Consider the following 18,432-nt stretch of genomic DNA (forward strand, 5'->3'; position numbering starts at 1 on the left):
TGAACAGAAGATTTCAAAGGGTGGCTCTAGAAGACAAAGTAAAGTATTATAATGAAACGTGGGAAGACCTGGAGCTAGAAAACCAAAAGGAAAAATATGCTCCGTACTTCTCAAGCTGAAAGAGCTGAAGAAAAACTTCAAGCCTCAAGTTAAATGTTGGACGAAGTATTGAACGACACAGGAAGCATCAAAAGAAGATTGAAAAAATACAGAGTCACTGTACCAAAAAGAATTGGTCAACATTCAGCCATTTCAGGAAGTGTAGGATATGATCAAGAGCCAATGGTATTGAAGGAAGAATTCCAAGGTGCACTGAAGGCATTGGCTAAAAATAAGTCTCCAGGAATTGATGAAATACGAATGCAACACTGGAAATGCTCACTTTTCTGTGCCAAGAAATTTGGAAGACAGCTAACCTGGCCAACCGAATGGAACAGATCCATATTTGTGCCCACTCCAAAGAAAGGTAATCCAACATGATGAGGAAATTATTGAACTCTATCAATATCACATGCAGTGAAAATTTTTCTGAAGATCATTCAAAAATGGTTGCAGCATTACATCAACAGGAAGCTGCCAGAACTCAAGCTAGATTCAGAAGAAGACATGGCACGAGGGATATAATTGCTGATGTCAGATGGATCCCGGTTGAAAGCAGAGAATACTAGAAAGATACTTACTTGTGTTTTATTGACTGTGCAAAGGCATTTCACTGTGTGGATCATAATAAATTATGGATAACATTGCAAACAATGGGATTTCCGGAGCACTTAATTGTGCTCATGTAGAACCTGTACATAGACCAAGAGGCAGTCATTTGAACAGAACTGGTAGATATTGCGAGGTTTAAAATCAGGAAAGGTGTGTGTCAGTGTTATATCCTTTCACTGTACTTATTCAGTCTGTATGCTGAGTAAATAATCCAAGAAGCTAGACTGTACGAAGAAGAACATGGCATCAGGATTGGAGCAAGACTTATTAACAACTTGTGATATGCAGGTGATACAACCTTGCTTGCTGAAAGTGAAAAGGACTTGAAGCACTTACTGATGAAGATCAAAGACTACAGCCTTCATTATGAATTACACCTCAACATAAAGAAAACAAAAATCCTCACAACTGGACCAATAAGCAATGTCATGATAAACACAGAAAAAATTGAAGTTGCCAAGGATTTCATTTTATTTGGATCCATATTCATTGGCATGGAAGCCAAACCAAAAAGCAAACTCTTTGCCACCAAGTCCATTCAGACTCACAGCGACCCTATAGGACAGAGTAGAACCGCCCCGTAGAGTTTCCAAGGAGCAGCTGGTGGATTCAAGCTCTGAACCTTTGGTTAGCAGCCAATCTCTGAACCACTTGTCTCCAGGGCTCCCCAGGGAAGTAGCAGTCAAGAAATCAAATGACGTGTTGCATTGGCTGCTGCAAAAGACCACTTTTTAGTGTTGAAAAGCAAAGTTGTCACTTTGAGTACTACGGTTTTCCTGAACCAAGTCATGATATTTTTATTTGCCTCATATGCATGCGAAAGCTAGACGATGAATCAGAAAGCCCAAAGAAGAACTGATGCATTTTAATTGTGATGTTGACAAAGAATATTGAATATAGCATGGACTTCCAGAAGAACACACAAATCTGTCTTGGAAGAAATACAGCCAGAGTGCTCCTTGGAAGTGAGGATGATAAAACTTCATCTCAAGTACTTTGGAAGTGTTATCAGGAGGGACCAGCCCCTGGAGAAGGACATCACGCTTTGTAGAGTAGAGGGTCAGTGAAAAAGAGGAACATCCTCAAGGAAATGGATTGACACAGTGGCTGTAATAATGGGCCAAAACCTAGCAAGCATTGTGAGGATGGCACAGGACCGGGCAGTTTTTCATTCTGTTGTACATAGGTCGCTATGAGTCAGAAGTGACTCATTGTCATCTGTCTCAGACTGTGTTCTCTAGAGAAGCAAAACCAGTAAAGCGTATAAATGTGTATTGAAATAGATTTATATCAAGGAAATGGCTCACACGGTTGTGGATGCTGGAACATCCCAAGTCCATGGGTCAGAATAGAGGCTTCTACTGATTCACATAGCCACAGGGGCTGGCGAACCCAAGATCAGCAGGTCAGACAGCAGGGCTCTTGCTCACAGGCTGCAAAGATTGACGAATCTCAAGATCAGTAGGCAAGACAAGCAGGTAAGCTGTTACCTCAAGTCCCAAGAACCGGAGGTCGGATAACAGGAGCCAGCTGTAGGATCCAGAGTGAGCAAAAGCCCACAAGCCTTGCCATAAAGTCCACTTACATTTGACCCCGGCCACACCCCCAAGGAAACTCCCTTTCAACTGATTGGCTACTTATAGCAGGTCCCATCATGGAGGTGATTGAATTATATCAACTCTCATCATGGAAGTGGTCATATCACCATAGGACTGCCAGACTACATCCTAACTGCTAAACCACTGAGAATCATGACCTAGCCAAGTTGACACAAAACCTTAACGATCACAACACCTAACAACAATGCACAAATTATCCAGTGATAATAGGTTACATTTTTCACAAGGTGCCATCTTCATTCATTCGGTTTTGGTTATATGATTTCTTGTATTCTAGTTTCGCTGCCCCCTTCTGTTTTTAAAATATATAAAATATAGAGCCTCTGCTCTAGAGTAATTTTTGCCTGTTTGGTCTTCTATAGATGATTTTTCAAAGGAGCTGATTACTTATGGGTGATAATTCTGTATTTCATGAGCCAATCTGTTATTTAGCTAAAAGGTGACCTCAAGAGATAATTTCAATATAAGGTTTAGAATGTATCTCAGGGCAGTAGTCTCTGGGAGTCCTCTAGTCTGAATCATTCTAGTAAGTACGGACTTCTTAAGAACTTGAGTTCTGTTCCATGTTTTTCTCCCATCCAGTAAGGACTCATCTATTTTGGCCCTGATCAAAACAGTACTGGTAGCCAGGTACCATCTAGTTCTTCTAGCCTCAGCATAGATGAAGCCGTGGTTCATGTATTTTTAGTTATTATTAAAAGGTAATATTTTCATTATAGACGTGTTTTAACATCGGCTCCTACCCTTATTTCTCTTTTAAAAATAATTTTGGATAGTCTTACATATTTATGCTTCTGTGCAAACCTTGTCAATTTGTCAAGTTTCCCTTCTCCAAAAAATTTGTATTTTTAAGTTGCACTTAATTTAAAAATTGAGGAGAAAGGAAAATATTTAAGAGTAAGATTTCCTATTAAGGAGCATTATATACCCTTACCTTTATTCAAGCTTCCATTTACTATATACTTCACTGAAGTTTTTTAGTTTTCTTTATATGGATCTTGCCATTATCTTGTTATATTTATTCCTAGATGTTTTACAGTTTGATACCACTATGCCTGGGACTCTTTTGATTATATTTTTCTTGCAAATATAAAGGAAAGTAACTGATTTTTGTATCTGGCCATCTTACTTGACATTTTTTTGAATTCGGGAAAATTTTTATGATGTTGGTTTTTCAAAAAATAATCAAGTTTTCATTTATTTCTTTTCACCATTTAAAAAAAAATTTTTTTTTTCACTATTTAGATGAGTCTTAACTGTTGCTGTGACTAGAGATTCTAAAACAAAGTTGAATAAAACTATGATAGCATGAATTCTTGTTTTGATACTGGTTAGCGTTTTACTTTTCATTTTTAGTAGTTACCTTCTGGTTTGTGATGTAAGGGTTTATTTCAGTTTAAACAGGTATGCTTTAGGAGATGGTGTGTCATTTCTAAAGAGACCATTAATGAACACATGGGTGCCTCATAGTGCGTTTGCACACAAGTGTTGCTTTTCAATATTGTGCAAGGTGGCCTCCAATGAATGGCAGGCATCCCCTCTTCATCCTTGGGGTTTCCAAAATATTTCCATTGTGTTTGTAGTGTTTCCACATTCTTCCTCATTACAAAGTTTATTTTATAACCTTAAATATTTGTGGTTTGGCCTTGCGTCACATCAGATTAGCTTCCATGTTAAAATTTAATGGAATGGTAGCTTTTGTGCCCGGAAGCCTTAAAAGCATTGCTGGCACTGCTCTTAGTCATCTGCCTTTCACAGCACAGCAGCAGTAGAAGGAACGGGTGGAGACTGTATGGTGCCTTTGCGTATCCCTCTGACTGCACTCCTGGAATCCTTCATAAAACTGGAGGCCAGGCCTCGCCAGTGGCTTAGTTCAGGCTATAGTTAGGTAGTAAACCAGTTGCCCCAGACCTGCACATGGAATCATGAATTCATTCGTTTAATTCTGATGGGGAAATTGGTTTTGATATATACCCTTGGGGGTTGCATTGCTTTTTGAGAAGTATATTTCTAATGAATATCAAAAAGTGTACAAAAATTCTTCATGTTAAAGAAGTTCCTTTCTATTCTTCATTTTCTAACAGTTGGATTTCTTCTGTTTTTTAAAAAATATAATAAACCCATTGCCAGCAAGCCGATTCCAATTCATAGCAACAGCTGTTTAATTTCATCAAAAGGAGCCCTGGTGGTGCAGTGGTTAAGCACTCAGCTGCTAACCAAAAGGTTGGCGATTTGAACCCATTTAGTGGCTCCCAGGGAGAAAGACTTGGTGATCTGCTTCCGTGAAGACTACAGCATAGAAAACCCTATGAGACGGTTCTACTCTGTCACATGGGATCACTATGAATCAAAATCGATTGAGTGGTACCTAACAACAACAATTTCATCAGTGCATATTTTTTTTTTTTGGCATGTATCCAAGTAATCAGATACGGTTTTCCTCCTTTAAGCAATTTATGATAATCTCCACTTTAATGTTATATCACTCTTGGCATTGGTGAAATTAAACCTTCTTAGCTATTGTTTACTATTCTTTTGACTGCATTATTACTAACAAGAGCTAACATCTATTGAGCAGTTACACTGTTCCAGGCTCTGAGCTAAACAGAATGTGTTCGTAATCTTATTTAATCTTCTGGACAACTCTATGAGGTAATTCTTCATTTTACAGACGAGGAAACTGAGGCACAAAGAATTAAGTAACTTGCATAACATTACACAGCCCATGAGAAGGTGTCACGACTGCTAGTTGAACCCAGCTCATTTTGACCCCCACATAAATGGTAGTCAGAAAGATGTTTGATAACATAAGGGAGATGGTGCATGACCTGATTTTATGGCTGATGTCATCCAGTTGTCATAGCTGGATGTGTCATTTACCAGTATAGGATATGTCTGTCACTGAAAACAGATTCTCATGTTCACAGATCAGGGTACCCCTTTCTTAGAAAGCCCTACAGAAGCGGCTAAATTTTTTGCTTCCCTGAGTCCCCCTTATTTGGATGCTCTGGAAGTCACCCTCCCTCTTTAGACAAGGTCTTGAGGTTACCATGCTGTCCGCACCATGTACCCCATTTAGACTGTCTTGTGATAGAGATAGATGGATGGAAGAGAACTGATTTTTCAAGGAAAGTGAGGGAAGAAGAGGGGGTTGCACACACCAAGTAAGTATAAGTACAGATTTGGTTCTGATAGAATTTGAAAACCTGATAATTTTTAAAAATTCTGCTTGTGCTTGTTCAAATAATTGGTACCAGCAACAAATAAAAGTGTACATACTGTGTTTTCTGTCCTTCCTATATCTCTGCAGAAATTATGGAATCAGGATCCAGGGAATTCACCAGTCTCTCTTTTGTTTCTGTTTTCAAGTACAATAATGAATAATGTCCACTGTCCTGACTTTACCCTGTCCCTAGAGGTCTGTGACAGGAGCCAGATGCTGGGGTTTGAATGACATTTGTATTGTCTCATTCTTGCCTGTTTTTCTCAGAACCAGAACATCTAATCAGCACTTCATTCCTTGCCACCCTTCCTCCCCACACTGGTCACGTGAGATGGCTTCTTGAATCCTTAAAAATCCCCTTTTGATTCGCAGTCCCTTTTCCTGTCTTTTCTCATAAACCTGTTCTCCATTTGTGGCAGGCAGAATAATGCCCCCTGAAAGAACAGATGTCCATTCCCTAATTCCTGGAACTTATGAAGATGTTACCTCATATGGCAAAGGGAATTAAGATTGTAGATGGAAATAAGGTTGCTGATCAGCTGACCTTCAGGTGAGGAGGGCGACCTGGATTATCCAGGTGGGCCCAGTGTAATCACAAGCATCCTTAAAAGTAGAAGAGGGAGGCAAAGAGAGAGAACCAGAGAAATGGCAGCATGAAAAGGACTCAGCCCAGACTTGCTGGCTTTGAAGATGAAGGAACAGAGCCACAAGCCACGGAAAGCAGGCTGCCTCTAAAAACTGGAGGAGCCCTGGTGGCGCAGTGGTTAAGAGCACGGCTGCTAGCCAAAAGGTTGGCAGTTCGAATCCACCAACCACTCCTTGGAAACTCTATGGTGGCAGTTCTACTCTGTCCTGTAGGGTTGCCATGAGTTGGAATCTACTCGACAGCAACGGCTCCCCTACAGCTTCCAGAAGGGAATTCAGCCCTGCCTACACGTTAATTTTTGTCCAGTGATACTCATATTGGACTTCTACAGAGCTGTGGGATAATGAATTGTTTTTATTTTACTTTTAACTCACTGAGTTTGTGCAGCCATAGGAAACTAATGCACCATGCTCATCATGACGTCATTCTCCCAACCCCTCCAACATCTCACTAACATCCGCCACTGGTCTGCCGTCAGCTGCTCTGCTATGCGCATCATAAATCTTATGGTGGCCATTTCGGCAGCGTGTTTGCTTAATCTGTAAATGACCTGGCACCCTAGTGTTGAGACCACATCCCTGGATGAACTCTTCTTATTGCTACTCTTTAATATTCACATATGGAAACCTTACCTTTTCCGTAGTAACGCTTTCAAATTTCACTACTCTTTAAACCTTCAGTCCTGTCCTCACCCCATTACATTTTAGTAGACGACCTTACTTTACTGATAGGTTAATAGCATCTGTCTTGAGCTCCCTCAGTTTCTCCACTTTTCACCTCAGAAACAGTCTGTGACCTTTCAGTTATCCATTCTCAGGTTTCCATCTGTTAGCCTCCCTGTAGCATTTGACACAGTCAGTTCCGCCTTCCTTTGATTAACTCTCTCCTGTTGGCCTCTGTGGTATCACATTCATTCTTCTATTTTGTCTGATTGCTTTTTTTTTCCCTTTTCCTGAACCACACTTCTCTTTACACCCCAAATCTAAGCCTTCCTGAGGTTCTAGCCTCAAGTCTCTGAACTTCTCTTTAAATTTAGTCTCTTGGTGGTCGTGACGTAATCCAAGACTTCATAGATCACCACGTAAATGATTCCTTCATGTTTAGCCTTCACCTCCCTCCAGAACCTGGGCGTTCTGCGGAACATCAACTTCTTTTAGCCCATTAATACCTTGAACTCAGCACCAGCACAATTGAATTCAGAAGCGTTCACCAGAAAAAGATCTTCCTCCTTACTTGCCTATTTCTGTCAATGGCACTAGCTTCTTTCAATTCACAGTGGCTTGAAATCTCCAAATGATCCTTTATACCACCCTTGGTCTCTTCTTCCTCACCTGGTCAGTGGCCAAGTTTCTGGCAGCTCTGCTGCATTTCCATCCCCTCTGCCTCCGTTTTAGTAGAAGCCTTGATTACCCCTCCCCCGGACTAGTGCCGTGATTCCATTACTAGTCTTTATGCCTTGAGTCCCTCTCTGGGTCTCAGTCAATCCCAAGCTCTGCGCCAGAAGGCTCTTCCTAATGTGCATCTCTTAGAATGTGCCTTCACTGCTGAAAAAAAGACTCCCTAGTGTCTACCAAATGAGGTTTGTTGGTGCTGGCAAAACTGGATGTCTTCTGCAAAAAAATTAAACAGGACCCATACCTCACGCCATATACGAAAACTAACTCAAAATGGATCAAATACCTAAATATAAAGCCAAAAACTATCAATTTCATAGAAGAAAAAATAGGATCAATGCTAGAGGCCCTAATATACAGCCTTAACAGGATACAAATCACAACCAACAACACACAAGCTCCAGGGGATAAGCTAGATAACTGGGATCTTCTAAAAATTAGACACTTATGCTCATCAAAAGACTTCACCAAAAGAGTAGAAAGAGAACTTACTGGGGAAAAAAAAAATTGGCTATTACAAAACAGACAGTGGTCTAATCTCTGCATCTACAAGAAAATCCAACACCTCTACAACAAAAAGACAAATAATCCAATTAAAAAATCCATTTTTTTTTTTTTTTTTACCATGGCGGGGCCATGGTAGCTCCATAGACACATCCAAACTCCCTGAGGGACAGAATTGCTGGGCTGAGGACTGTGCGGACCATGGTCTCAGGGAACATCCAGCTCAATTGGCATAACAGAGTTTATAAAGAAAATATTCTGCATTCTACTTTGGTGAGTAGCGTCTAGGGCCTTAAAATCCGGTGAGCAGCCATCTAGGATACTCCACTAGTCTCACCCCTTTGGGAGCAAGGAAGAAAGAAGAAAACTAAAGACACAAGAGAAGGATTAGTTCAAAGGACCCATGGACCACATCTACCATAGCCTCCACCAGACTGAGTCCAGTACAACTAGATGGTGCCCGGCTACCACCAGTGACTGGCCTAACAGGGATCACAATAGAGGGTCCTGGACAGAGCTGGAGAAAAAACTTGGAACAAAATTCCAACTCAAAAGACCAGACTTGCTGGCCTGACAGAGGCTGGAGAAACCCTGAGAGTATGGCCCCCAGATGCTCTTTCAGCTCAGTAATGAGGCCACTCCTGAGGTTTACCCTTCAGCTAAAGATTGAACAGCCCCATATAAAAACAAAACTGAAAGGGCTCACAAGCCCTGGGGCGGGGACTGGAGGGTAGGAGGGAACAGGAAAGCCGGTAATAGGTAACCCAGGATTGAGAAGGGAGAGTGTTGACATGTCACAGCGTTGTTAAGCAGTGCCGTACAACAATGTGTATACTAACCATTTGATGAGAAACTAGTTTCTTCTGTAAACCTTCATCTAAAAGCTCAGTAAAAAATAAATAAATAATAAACAAATGAGGTTTGTCTCCAAAGATTTCCACTTTAGGGTCTCAAATTATCCTTCCAGGCTTCTTCTTCTTATTAGGTGCCATTGAGTTGGTTCCAACTCATAGCGACCCTATGTACAACAGAACACAACACTACCTGGCCCTGTGCCATCCTCACAGTGGTTTTATGCTTGAGCCCATTGTTGCAGCCACTGTGTCAGTCCACCTCTTTGAGGGTCTTCCTCTTCTTTGCTGACCCTGTACTTTACCAAGCATGATGACCTTCTGCAGGAACTGATCCCTCCTGACAACATGTCTGAAGTGCATGAGACGTAGTCTCGCCATCCTCGTTTCTAAGGAGCATTCTGGTTGTACTTCTCCCAAGATAGATTTATTCATTCTTTTAGCAGTCCATGGTATATTCAATATTCTTTCCAATACCGCAATTCAAAGGCGTGAATTCTTCTTCGGCCTTCTTTACTCATCGTCCAGCTTTCATGTGCCTAAGAGGCAGTTGAAAAGACCATGGCTTGGATCAGATGCACCTTAGTCTTCAATGTGACATCTTTGCTTGTCGACACTTTAAAGCAGCCTTTTGCAACAGGTTTGCTCGGTGCAATGCATCTTTTGATTTCTTGACTGCTGCTTCCATGGGTGTTGATTGTGGATCCAAGTAAAATGAAATCCTTGATAACTTCAGTCTTTTCTGTATTTATCATGATGTTGCTTATTGATCCAGTTGTGAGGATTTTTGTTTTCTTTATGTTGAGGTGTAATCCATAGTGAAGGCTGTGGTCTTTGATCTTCGTCAGTAAGTACATCAAGTCCTCTTCACTTTCAGCAAGCAAGGTGTGTCACCTGCATAACGCAGGTTGTTAATGAGCCTTCCTCCAGTCCTAATGCCCGTTCTTCATATACTCCAGCTTCTCGAATTATTTGCTCAGCATACAGATTGAATAGGTATGGGGAAAGGATACAACCCTGACATACACCTTTCCTGACTTTAAACCACACAGTATCCCCTTGTTCTGTTTGAATGACTGCCTCTTGATCTGTGTACAATTTGTTCGTGAGCACAATTAAACGTTCTGGAATTCTCATTCTTCACAATGTTATCCATAATTTCTTATGATCCAAACAGCCTTTGCACAGTCAGTAAAACACAGGTAAACATCTTTCTGGTACTGTCTGCTTTTCAGCCAGGATCCATCTGACATCAGCAGTGGTATCCCTGGTTCTGCGTCCTCTTCTGAATCCGGCTTGAATTTCTGGCAGTTCCCTGTCGATATACTGCTGCAGCCCCTTTTAAATGATCTTCAGCAAAATTTTACTTAGGAGTGATGTTAATGATATTGTTCAATAATTTCTGCATTCAGTGAAGTCATCTTTCTTGGGAATAGGCATAAATATAGATCTTTCAGTTGGTTGGCCAGGTAGCTGTCTTCCAAATTTCTTGGCATAGATGAGTGAGTACTTTCAGTGCTGCATCTGTCTGCTGAAACATCTCAATTGGTATTCCTTCAATGTCTGGAGGCTTGTTTTTTTGCCAGTACTTTCAGTGCAGCTTGGACTTCTTCCTTCAGTACCATCAGTTCCTGATCATATGCCACCTCTTGAAATGGTTGAACATCGACTGATTCTTTTTGGGATAATGACTCTGTGTATTCCTTCCATCTTCTTTTGGTGCTTCCTGAGTCATTTAATACTTTCTCCAAAGAATCCTTCAATATTGCAACTCGAGTCTTGAATTTTTTTCTTCAGTTCTTTCAGCATGAGAAATGCAGAGCATGCTTTTCCCTTTTGGTTTTCCATTTCCAGGTCTTTGTACATGTCATTGTAATACTTTACTTTGTCTTCTTTAGTCACCCTTTGAAATCTTCTGTTCAATTCTTTTACTTCATCATTTCTTTGTTTTGTATTAGCTACTCGACGTTTAAGAGCAAGTTTCCATTTTGGTCTTTTCTTTCTTTCCTTTTTAATGACTTCTTGCTTTCTTCATGTATGATGTCCTTGCACAGCTTGTCTGGTCTTCGGTCATTAGGGTTCAGTGTGTCAAATTCTTGAGATGGTCCCTAAATTCAGGTGGGGTATACTCAAGGTCATACTTTGGTTCTTGTCTACTTGTTCTAATTTTCTTCAGTTTCAGCTTGAACATGCATATGAGCAATTGGTCTGTTTCCAGTCAGCCCCTGATATTGAGCTTTTCCATCATCTCTTACCTCCCATGAATCCCCTAATTACTCTACACTTAACAAATGTTGTATAGCTTGCCTGTGTCTTGTTGTGGCCTATGCCTTTCTGCCCACCTATGTGCCATTGGTCATTGTTTCCGCCCGTGTGGAACTCCCCACCCACCATCTCTGATAGCCAAAGCTTACGCAGCTCCTCTAGGCCTGCCCCAAATGCTGCCTCCATAACCAGTTAACCAGCTACATTAGAGTTGATTCCTACTCATGGTGATCCCATATGCGTCAGAGTAGAACTGTGCTTCATAGTGTTTTCTTTCTTTTTAAATTTTATTTTGTTTTTGTTTTTGAGGATATCCACAGGAGAACATACATCAATTCCACAGTTTCTACATGTACCGTTTAATGATATTGATTGTACTCTTCAAGTTGTGCAACCATTCTCACGCTCCCTTTCTGAGTTGTTCTTCCCCCATTAACAGATTCGCTGCCCTTAAGGTTCCTATCTAATCTTTTGAGTTCCTATTTTCAGTATGATCCTGTATAAATAGTTCTTAAAGAACAAGATGCTCAAGGCAGACAGTTTTTACTAGTTAAGCAAAACTATTATTTGCCCTTAAGACTTCACGGGACATTTTTGGTGTAAGGTTTAAAGATATTTCAGGGCAGTAGTTTCAGGAATCATCCAACCTTCAAGGCTCCTGAAAGTCTGGAGTTGAATGAGAATTTGAAATCCTATTCTGCATATTCCCCTTTTCAATCAGGATTCTTCTATGGAATCTTTGATCAAAATATTCAGTTATGGTAGCTAAGTACTGTCCAGCTCTCCCAGTCTCATGGCAAAGGAGGCAGTTGTTCATGGAGGCAATTAGCCACACATTACATATCCTCCTCCTGTCCGTCACTCTCCTTCTTCCTCTGTTGTCCCAGGAGAATAGAGACCAATTGCTGTGCCTTAGATGACCACTTACAAGCTTTTAACACCCCAGACACTCCTCAACGAACTGGGAGGTAGAACAAAAGCACTAAACATGTTATTAGGCCAGTTAGCTGGGATGTCCCATGAAACCTCCAAACCAAAAAACCAAATCTCGTAAGCTGTGTGGTTGTACATAAACAGCCTCAGCACCCACAGGGTTTTCAGTGGCTAATTTTTCAGAAATAGATTGCCAGGCCTTTTCATCCGAGGGGCCTTTGGGTAGACTCAAACCTCCAGCCTATCAGTTAGCAGCTGTGTGTGTTAACTGTTTGCACCACCCAGGGACTCCTGCCTTCTCAGTGAAACTTGAAATAAAAATACTAAAAGTGAGCCTGAGATCACTTTTTAGCAAAATAGGCCGGCACACAAAATAACGGATATTACCCATAAGAATGGTGCTCTGCTAAAAAGCCATCCGTATGAGACCAAAAGGTCAACATTTACCCTAACGCGAAGATGAGAAAATCAGGGGGCAGGGAACCTAGAGTACTGGAAATGGAACAACCAGAATACAATTAAAGAGAATGTTGACATATTGTAAAAAATGTAACTAGTGTCACTGAACAGTTTGTGTGGAAATTGTCAAAGGGGAATCTAACTTACTGTGTAAACTTTCACCAAAAGCACAATAAAGTATTAACACACACACACGCAAAATACTAGAAGTGCCCAAGCTAGTTAATCCCTCTGTGACCTGGTTTACTCACCTATAAAATAGAGATAATGATGGTGCTTACCTCTTAGGGCTAAATGGGATAATGCATGTAAAATACCACATAGTGCTAGGCGCAGAGTAAGTAGTCAATAAAGGACAGCTTTATTAATTTTCATCATCATCACCACTATTTTCTGTTTAGAATGATTACCTTGTTTTTGTCTTATCGGTGCTATTAAGCCAGTGGTTCTCAGCTGGGACAGTTTTGCCCCAATAGAACATTTGTCAACGTCTGGACACATTTTTGGTGCAGTGGTTAAGAACTATGGCTACTACCCGAAAGGTTGGTAGTTCGAATCTACCAGACACACCTTGGAAACCTTATGGGACGGTTCTCCTCTGTCCTATGGGGTCCGTATGAGTTGGAATCGACTCTGTGGCAACGGGTTTGGGTTTTTTGGAGACATTTTTGGTTGTCACAGCTGGAAAGAGGGAATGCTACTGGCATCCAGTGGGTAAAGGCCAGGTGCTGCCAAACATCCTGCAACACACAAGACAGATTCCCCCACAACAAAGAATTATCCAGCCCAAAATGTCGTAGTGCTGAGGTTGAGAAACCCTACGTTAGAGTGTAAGGTCCTGTAGAGTGATCACTCTTTTACCATGTCTGTCTCTCTCCTACTCTGCCTCTACCAATACCCAATACATAGCAGATAGACAAATAGCTATTTGAATTTAATAGCACACGCCCTTCCATTACTATCAAAACTTTTGGCAGTTTTGTTGACTTTGTATTTTTGGTCTAATTTTTTGTCTTTTCAACTGTTGGTTGCCACTCATTATTTTAAATCTGCCAGTCACAGATAACTAGATTTACATTTTAAAAATTGCTGGTAAAACTTAGATTATTTGTTCCTCTTTATTTTCCTCTCAAAAAGAAAAAGAAATTGTTAGGTTAACTAAGATAGTGTTGGTTTTTCCCAATTCTATGTAATATAAAATTAGAAAGCAACTCCTTCTAGGTTATAAAGACTTAAGTACTCACATGGCATCATGTCTTCTGGTCTTTATGAGGAAGAACAGCCTTAGCATGAGATGAACAGAATGGTTTTAGGAAACCCTGGTGGCGTTGTGGATAAGAGCTATGGCTGCTAACCAAAAGGTTGGTAGTTCAAATCCACAAGGTGCTCCTTGGAAACCCTGTGGTGCAGTTCTGCTATGTCCTCTAGAGTTGCTATGAGCTGGAATTGACTCGGTGGCAAGTTTCTTTTTAGAGTGGTTTTAAAGCTCTTTTGTTTACCCCAGATCAATTTGGAGGCCCTTGTTTGAAACAGCTACTCATCTCAATGCTCTTTTGAACAGCAAGAGGCACTGGTGAAGACCACTTTATGTGTTTTAGGCTGCATTGTGCACCATTCTAACCTCACATGCCCTGAGTGGCAGGACTAAAAGTGGACCCTTAGAAAGAAACTTCTTGTACATACAGACTCATTCAGCTCTCACCACTCTGGAGTGAGGTGTGACCCTTTTCAAGCAGCAGCTTCAGCAGATGTTTGAAGGTGCTTTGCCATCAGCACCAGCAACACAGGAGGTGCTAGAGCAGCCACAGCACAGTTGGCTACATGTAAACAGCAGTGCTGTAGAGAGCTAGGGAGAGCTTAAGTTAGAGTTATGTGCAGGTTTACGTGCAAAACCAACACCTGCAGTTTCCACTTTATGTCTAAAATGCACATTTTAGTTATTTGTCCTACAGTTGGAATCATCTGCTTCCACAAGTGGTTTTGATTAGGTATTCTCTAAAGGGAAAAAAGAAGGAAACCTAAAGTTGTAGGGAGTTCTTTTTCTCCCCTTTCTTGGGCTCCCAGTGCTTGGGGAGAGGGGAATGTTTCTTTCAGTAAATGCATGCCTGGGGATCTTCTCAGATTCAGGAGTTCAGAGTCTTGTGTTCCCGACACTCCTTAGCCTTGTATAGGGTTGGGAGGGAGGAAGCAAGATTTGTAGGTAGGACACCAGATCCGCCTGTGTTGAAGTCAACAAAGGTACCTGTACCCCACCCCCAAATTTATGCAGAACAAGGTAGCCTAGGCTAAAGAGCCTGTGTTTCATTCCCCTAGGAATTTGTCAGTTTTGTCACATGTACTTCCTTAACTGAACTGGGAAAATCCCACTCTGAAGACTTCATTTTAGGGGTGGAGCAGTTAAGAGGCTCAATTGCTTTGCTCCAAACGCTTGGCCAGCTTTCCCCTCTGGCAGTAGACCTTCCACTACATTCGCCTCAAGTTCCTGTAAAGGAGGAGGGAGAGTGTCAGCCTTTGGGTAGATACAAAGGGCTCTGAGGAGGCCTGAAGCTGGAATCAGTGTCAGTGGGAGACAGTTCCACCCTTGGAGATGGTCCTGGGTCCTGGCCTGAAACATTGGAGTTGGAACCTTGTCCCAAAACCCAGAAGAACAATCCTTCCCTGCCTCAGGTCAGGTCTCTTCACAGCTCTCTCCAGGGCCAGAAACCTCACCAGTACATTGTGGACTAGGTGCTGCAGAGTCCGGCTTGGTAAGTTATACAGGACTTCACTTACTGAGAGACCTAGATAACCGCCTTTAAAACTCACCGCAAAAAAAGTTTAGGAAGTAATATGAAACCTTACTTTGTGCCACAATGATATGAAGACAATTAAATTAGATCCTAAGAATTTTCTGATTGTTCTGCTTTCTGTATTGAATCAACTTTAAAATGTAGTAGTCATTTTGGGGCTTTGACAGGTGATTGTGATTTGATTGGTGTAGTGTTGCCCCACAATCAAACTCATCAGGCTCATTGACTTTTATTGGGAAATCCTTTGAACCATAAGTACGGGGTATCATATTAAGGCACAAGACATTCAAAAACGGGCACATCACGGTCCTAATCTCAAGTATCTCAAAATCTTAGACTCTGGAGGGAAAGGCTGGAAAGGCTTTTTCTTTTCAAGTAATATTACCATGTTTGGCATTTTTCTAGCCTATCCACCTGTGTCAATGGAAAGCAGTTTGATTTTTTGTACTAATTCAGGTGTATCTAGTTGAGATTGCCCTGAAAGCTTCATCCAGCACATATTTTTCTTTTGCAGTTGGATAAAGAGTTGGTATCTTGTAATAGTATTCCCTACTGGGGGCCAGGGAACATGGTTTACAGCTTATGGAAGCATGTGGACCAGAAGCTGCCCCAGATGGGAAGGGGGAGTCATATCTTAGGTTCTAGAAAAAGGAAGCGCCTACAAAGGGATATGAAGAGGCTGTTTTGAAAGCAAGAGGATCTCAAGTGACAGCTGATTATTGCGACAGTGAGAAGGGATAGGAGTGCACAACAAAGAGAGTGCAGCTGAGATATTAAGAGGAGTAAACAACATTTAACCTCATGCCGGAGAGTCCCTTGAAAGAATGTGTCTGGGAATATAAGCCTCGAGTATCCACCTTCCATGTGTATAAAACAAAAACAGTTTTTTTTCTGATTCTTTATAAGGGAAAAAGAAGGAAGAGTGTTGCTAACATTTATTGCTTACCTGCCCAGAACTATGCAAACCAGTTCTTATAAAAGAGCTGGAAAATACAAGTGATTGAGTTTCTGGGTAGGCCGTGTAGAAATCTCCTTATTTGGAAATCTGGGTATCTAAAAGACACAGTCATTAGTTCCATCTTCCTGAAATAATTTAGATGTGACCACTGGAAGGTAACGAGGTGGTTTTTTATAGTCTAGAGGAATTTTCAGGGTCTCTGGTTCTATGAATAGTCTTATTTGAATGTACAGATGTCTCAAACATGATTCTTAATGGCAGCATCTACTGAAATATTTTTCTGTCCTGTTTTTTGTTTTTAAACAGTATGAAGGAAATTTTTAAGTCAAATACTATCCCACATGAATTAACTCTTTTCATGTTTCTGTGTTACCTTCCAGGTCTCATCCAGTACACCTATATTTTTTATGTAAATGAAATTATACTATTGATATATTTGTTCGTGTAGAACCTCAGGCGTAGAGGGCTGAGTTAATCACATTTCTCAGTTCATGGCATGTCACCACTGGTCAGAGCTGAGTCCTTTGTTATTTATTCATAAATCCCTTTTTATCCTTATTTCCCACTCCCATTTCCTTCCTCACCCCACCCCAATCTGTTATATGTAATGTATAGCCTTTTATTTGGGTATGTTCTTGAAAAATGTGTGTGGTTGTTTTGTGTGCATACATTTTGAAGGTACATAAATGATATTGTTTTGTGGCTCCCGTTCTATTTCTCTCGATCTAAGATGTCACTGTGTACACTTCTGATCTGCTATTTCTCATTACCGCCTGGTGCCCCAGAGTGTGTACCCACCATGTTTTGCTTACTCTCCAGCTCCACATTGCCATAGGTGACACTGATGAACAGCCTCAAGCTTGTCCCTGCATGGTACACATAAATTGTATACCTCCTAGGGAAGATGTACATCCATGAGTTAGGCTGTTGGCACATCCAGGGTCTGTACTTAATTTGCTGGAATGGCTGTACCAGTTTCCATTCCTAGTTGCAGTTCACATCTCTACCAACGCTAAATTATCTAGGTTTTTTTATTTTGCCAGGCTAATAGATGTAAAACGATACCTTGTTTCAATTTGCGTTTTTCGGATCACACGAGTTGGAGCACCTTTTCATAGTCAATTTTATATCCTTTTTGTTAAATTTTTATCCATTGGAATATGTCTCCATGGTTTTTTAAAATCTGGATAACATGCTGTTAGATTACTATATCAGGATGCATTTAGCCATAACAATTAGGTTGACTCATATGCAGCTGCCAACAGTTGACTATTTTTGACCTACACAAACAGCAGAAATCTATGGTTCAACTTAATATGTTTTGGGATATGTAAGTGTTTCTAGCTGTTCATTGGTATAAATAATATTGCACTGACCACATGCTGTGACGTACAGCATTTTTCTTCTTTTGAATTTTTCATTAGGATAAATTCCTAAGAGAAGGGTGACTGAGTCAGAGAACACTTTAATGGTTATTGCTACATATTGCCAAATCACTCTCTAAAAGGGCTGTGCTGATTTGCAATATGTATCATTTATATCAAGACTGCACTGGTTTTACTCTAACCTTATCATCATTATACATTCTCCTTTTAAACTATTACGTTAATAACTAATTACCTCATTGTTTTTATTTGTATTATTTTATTACAGTTATCATTAATCATTTATTCATATATTCATTGTCTAATGATATGCTTTTCTAAGTATGGTGTACTTGTGCCCTTGCTCCACTTTTTTATTGGTATTCTGATGCTTTTCTTTTTTTTTTTTTTAATCAGTTTGAAAGCGGGGGGTCTTGTATACTGCAAAATATCCCTATCTTCAGTTGCTTAAAATGAATTTACTCATTTACATACAATTTATTCTTCAGATGACAATCAGAACAAAACACATGATAAAAAAGAGAAGAAGATGGTGGTTCAGAAGCCACATGGTACTATGGAATACACCGTAAGTATGAACAAGATGGTTGGAACACTCGTTAATACTAGTAGATTTGCATAATGTTGCTCTGTGACACGTCCTGCCTCTTACCTGCATTCCTCTTGGGTACTGATTAAATAATGAACTTTAAGGC

At 40.6% G+C, this 18,432-nt stretch overlaps 1 protein-coding gene across 4 annotated transcripts in view; it reads left to right on the forward strand.

Annotated features, from left to right (window-relative positions):
* NCOA7 (nuclear receptor coactivator 7) overlaps window positions 1-18,432 on the forward strand; it is a 189,689-nt gene that overhangs the window by 101,012 nt on the left and 70,245 nt on the right. For all 4 annotated transcript variants that reach the window (XM_049900261.1, XM_049900250.1, XM_049900276.1 and 1 more), the window contains exon 4: window positions 18,226-18,305. In XM_049900261.1, coding sequence (XP_049756218.1) covers window positions 18,226-18,305 — 80 coding nt within the window. The remainder of the gene's footprint in view (window positions 1-18,225; window positions 18,306-18,432) is intronic.

This window comes from Elephas maximus, chromosome 1 (genome assembly GCF_024166365.1).
Source record: "Elephas maximus indicus isolate mEleMax1 chromosome 1, mEleMax1 primary haplotype, whole genome shotgun sequence".
Taxonomy (NCBI): Eukaryota; Metazoa; Chordata; class Mammalia; order Proboscidea; family Elephantidae; genus Elephas; species Elephas maximus.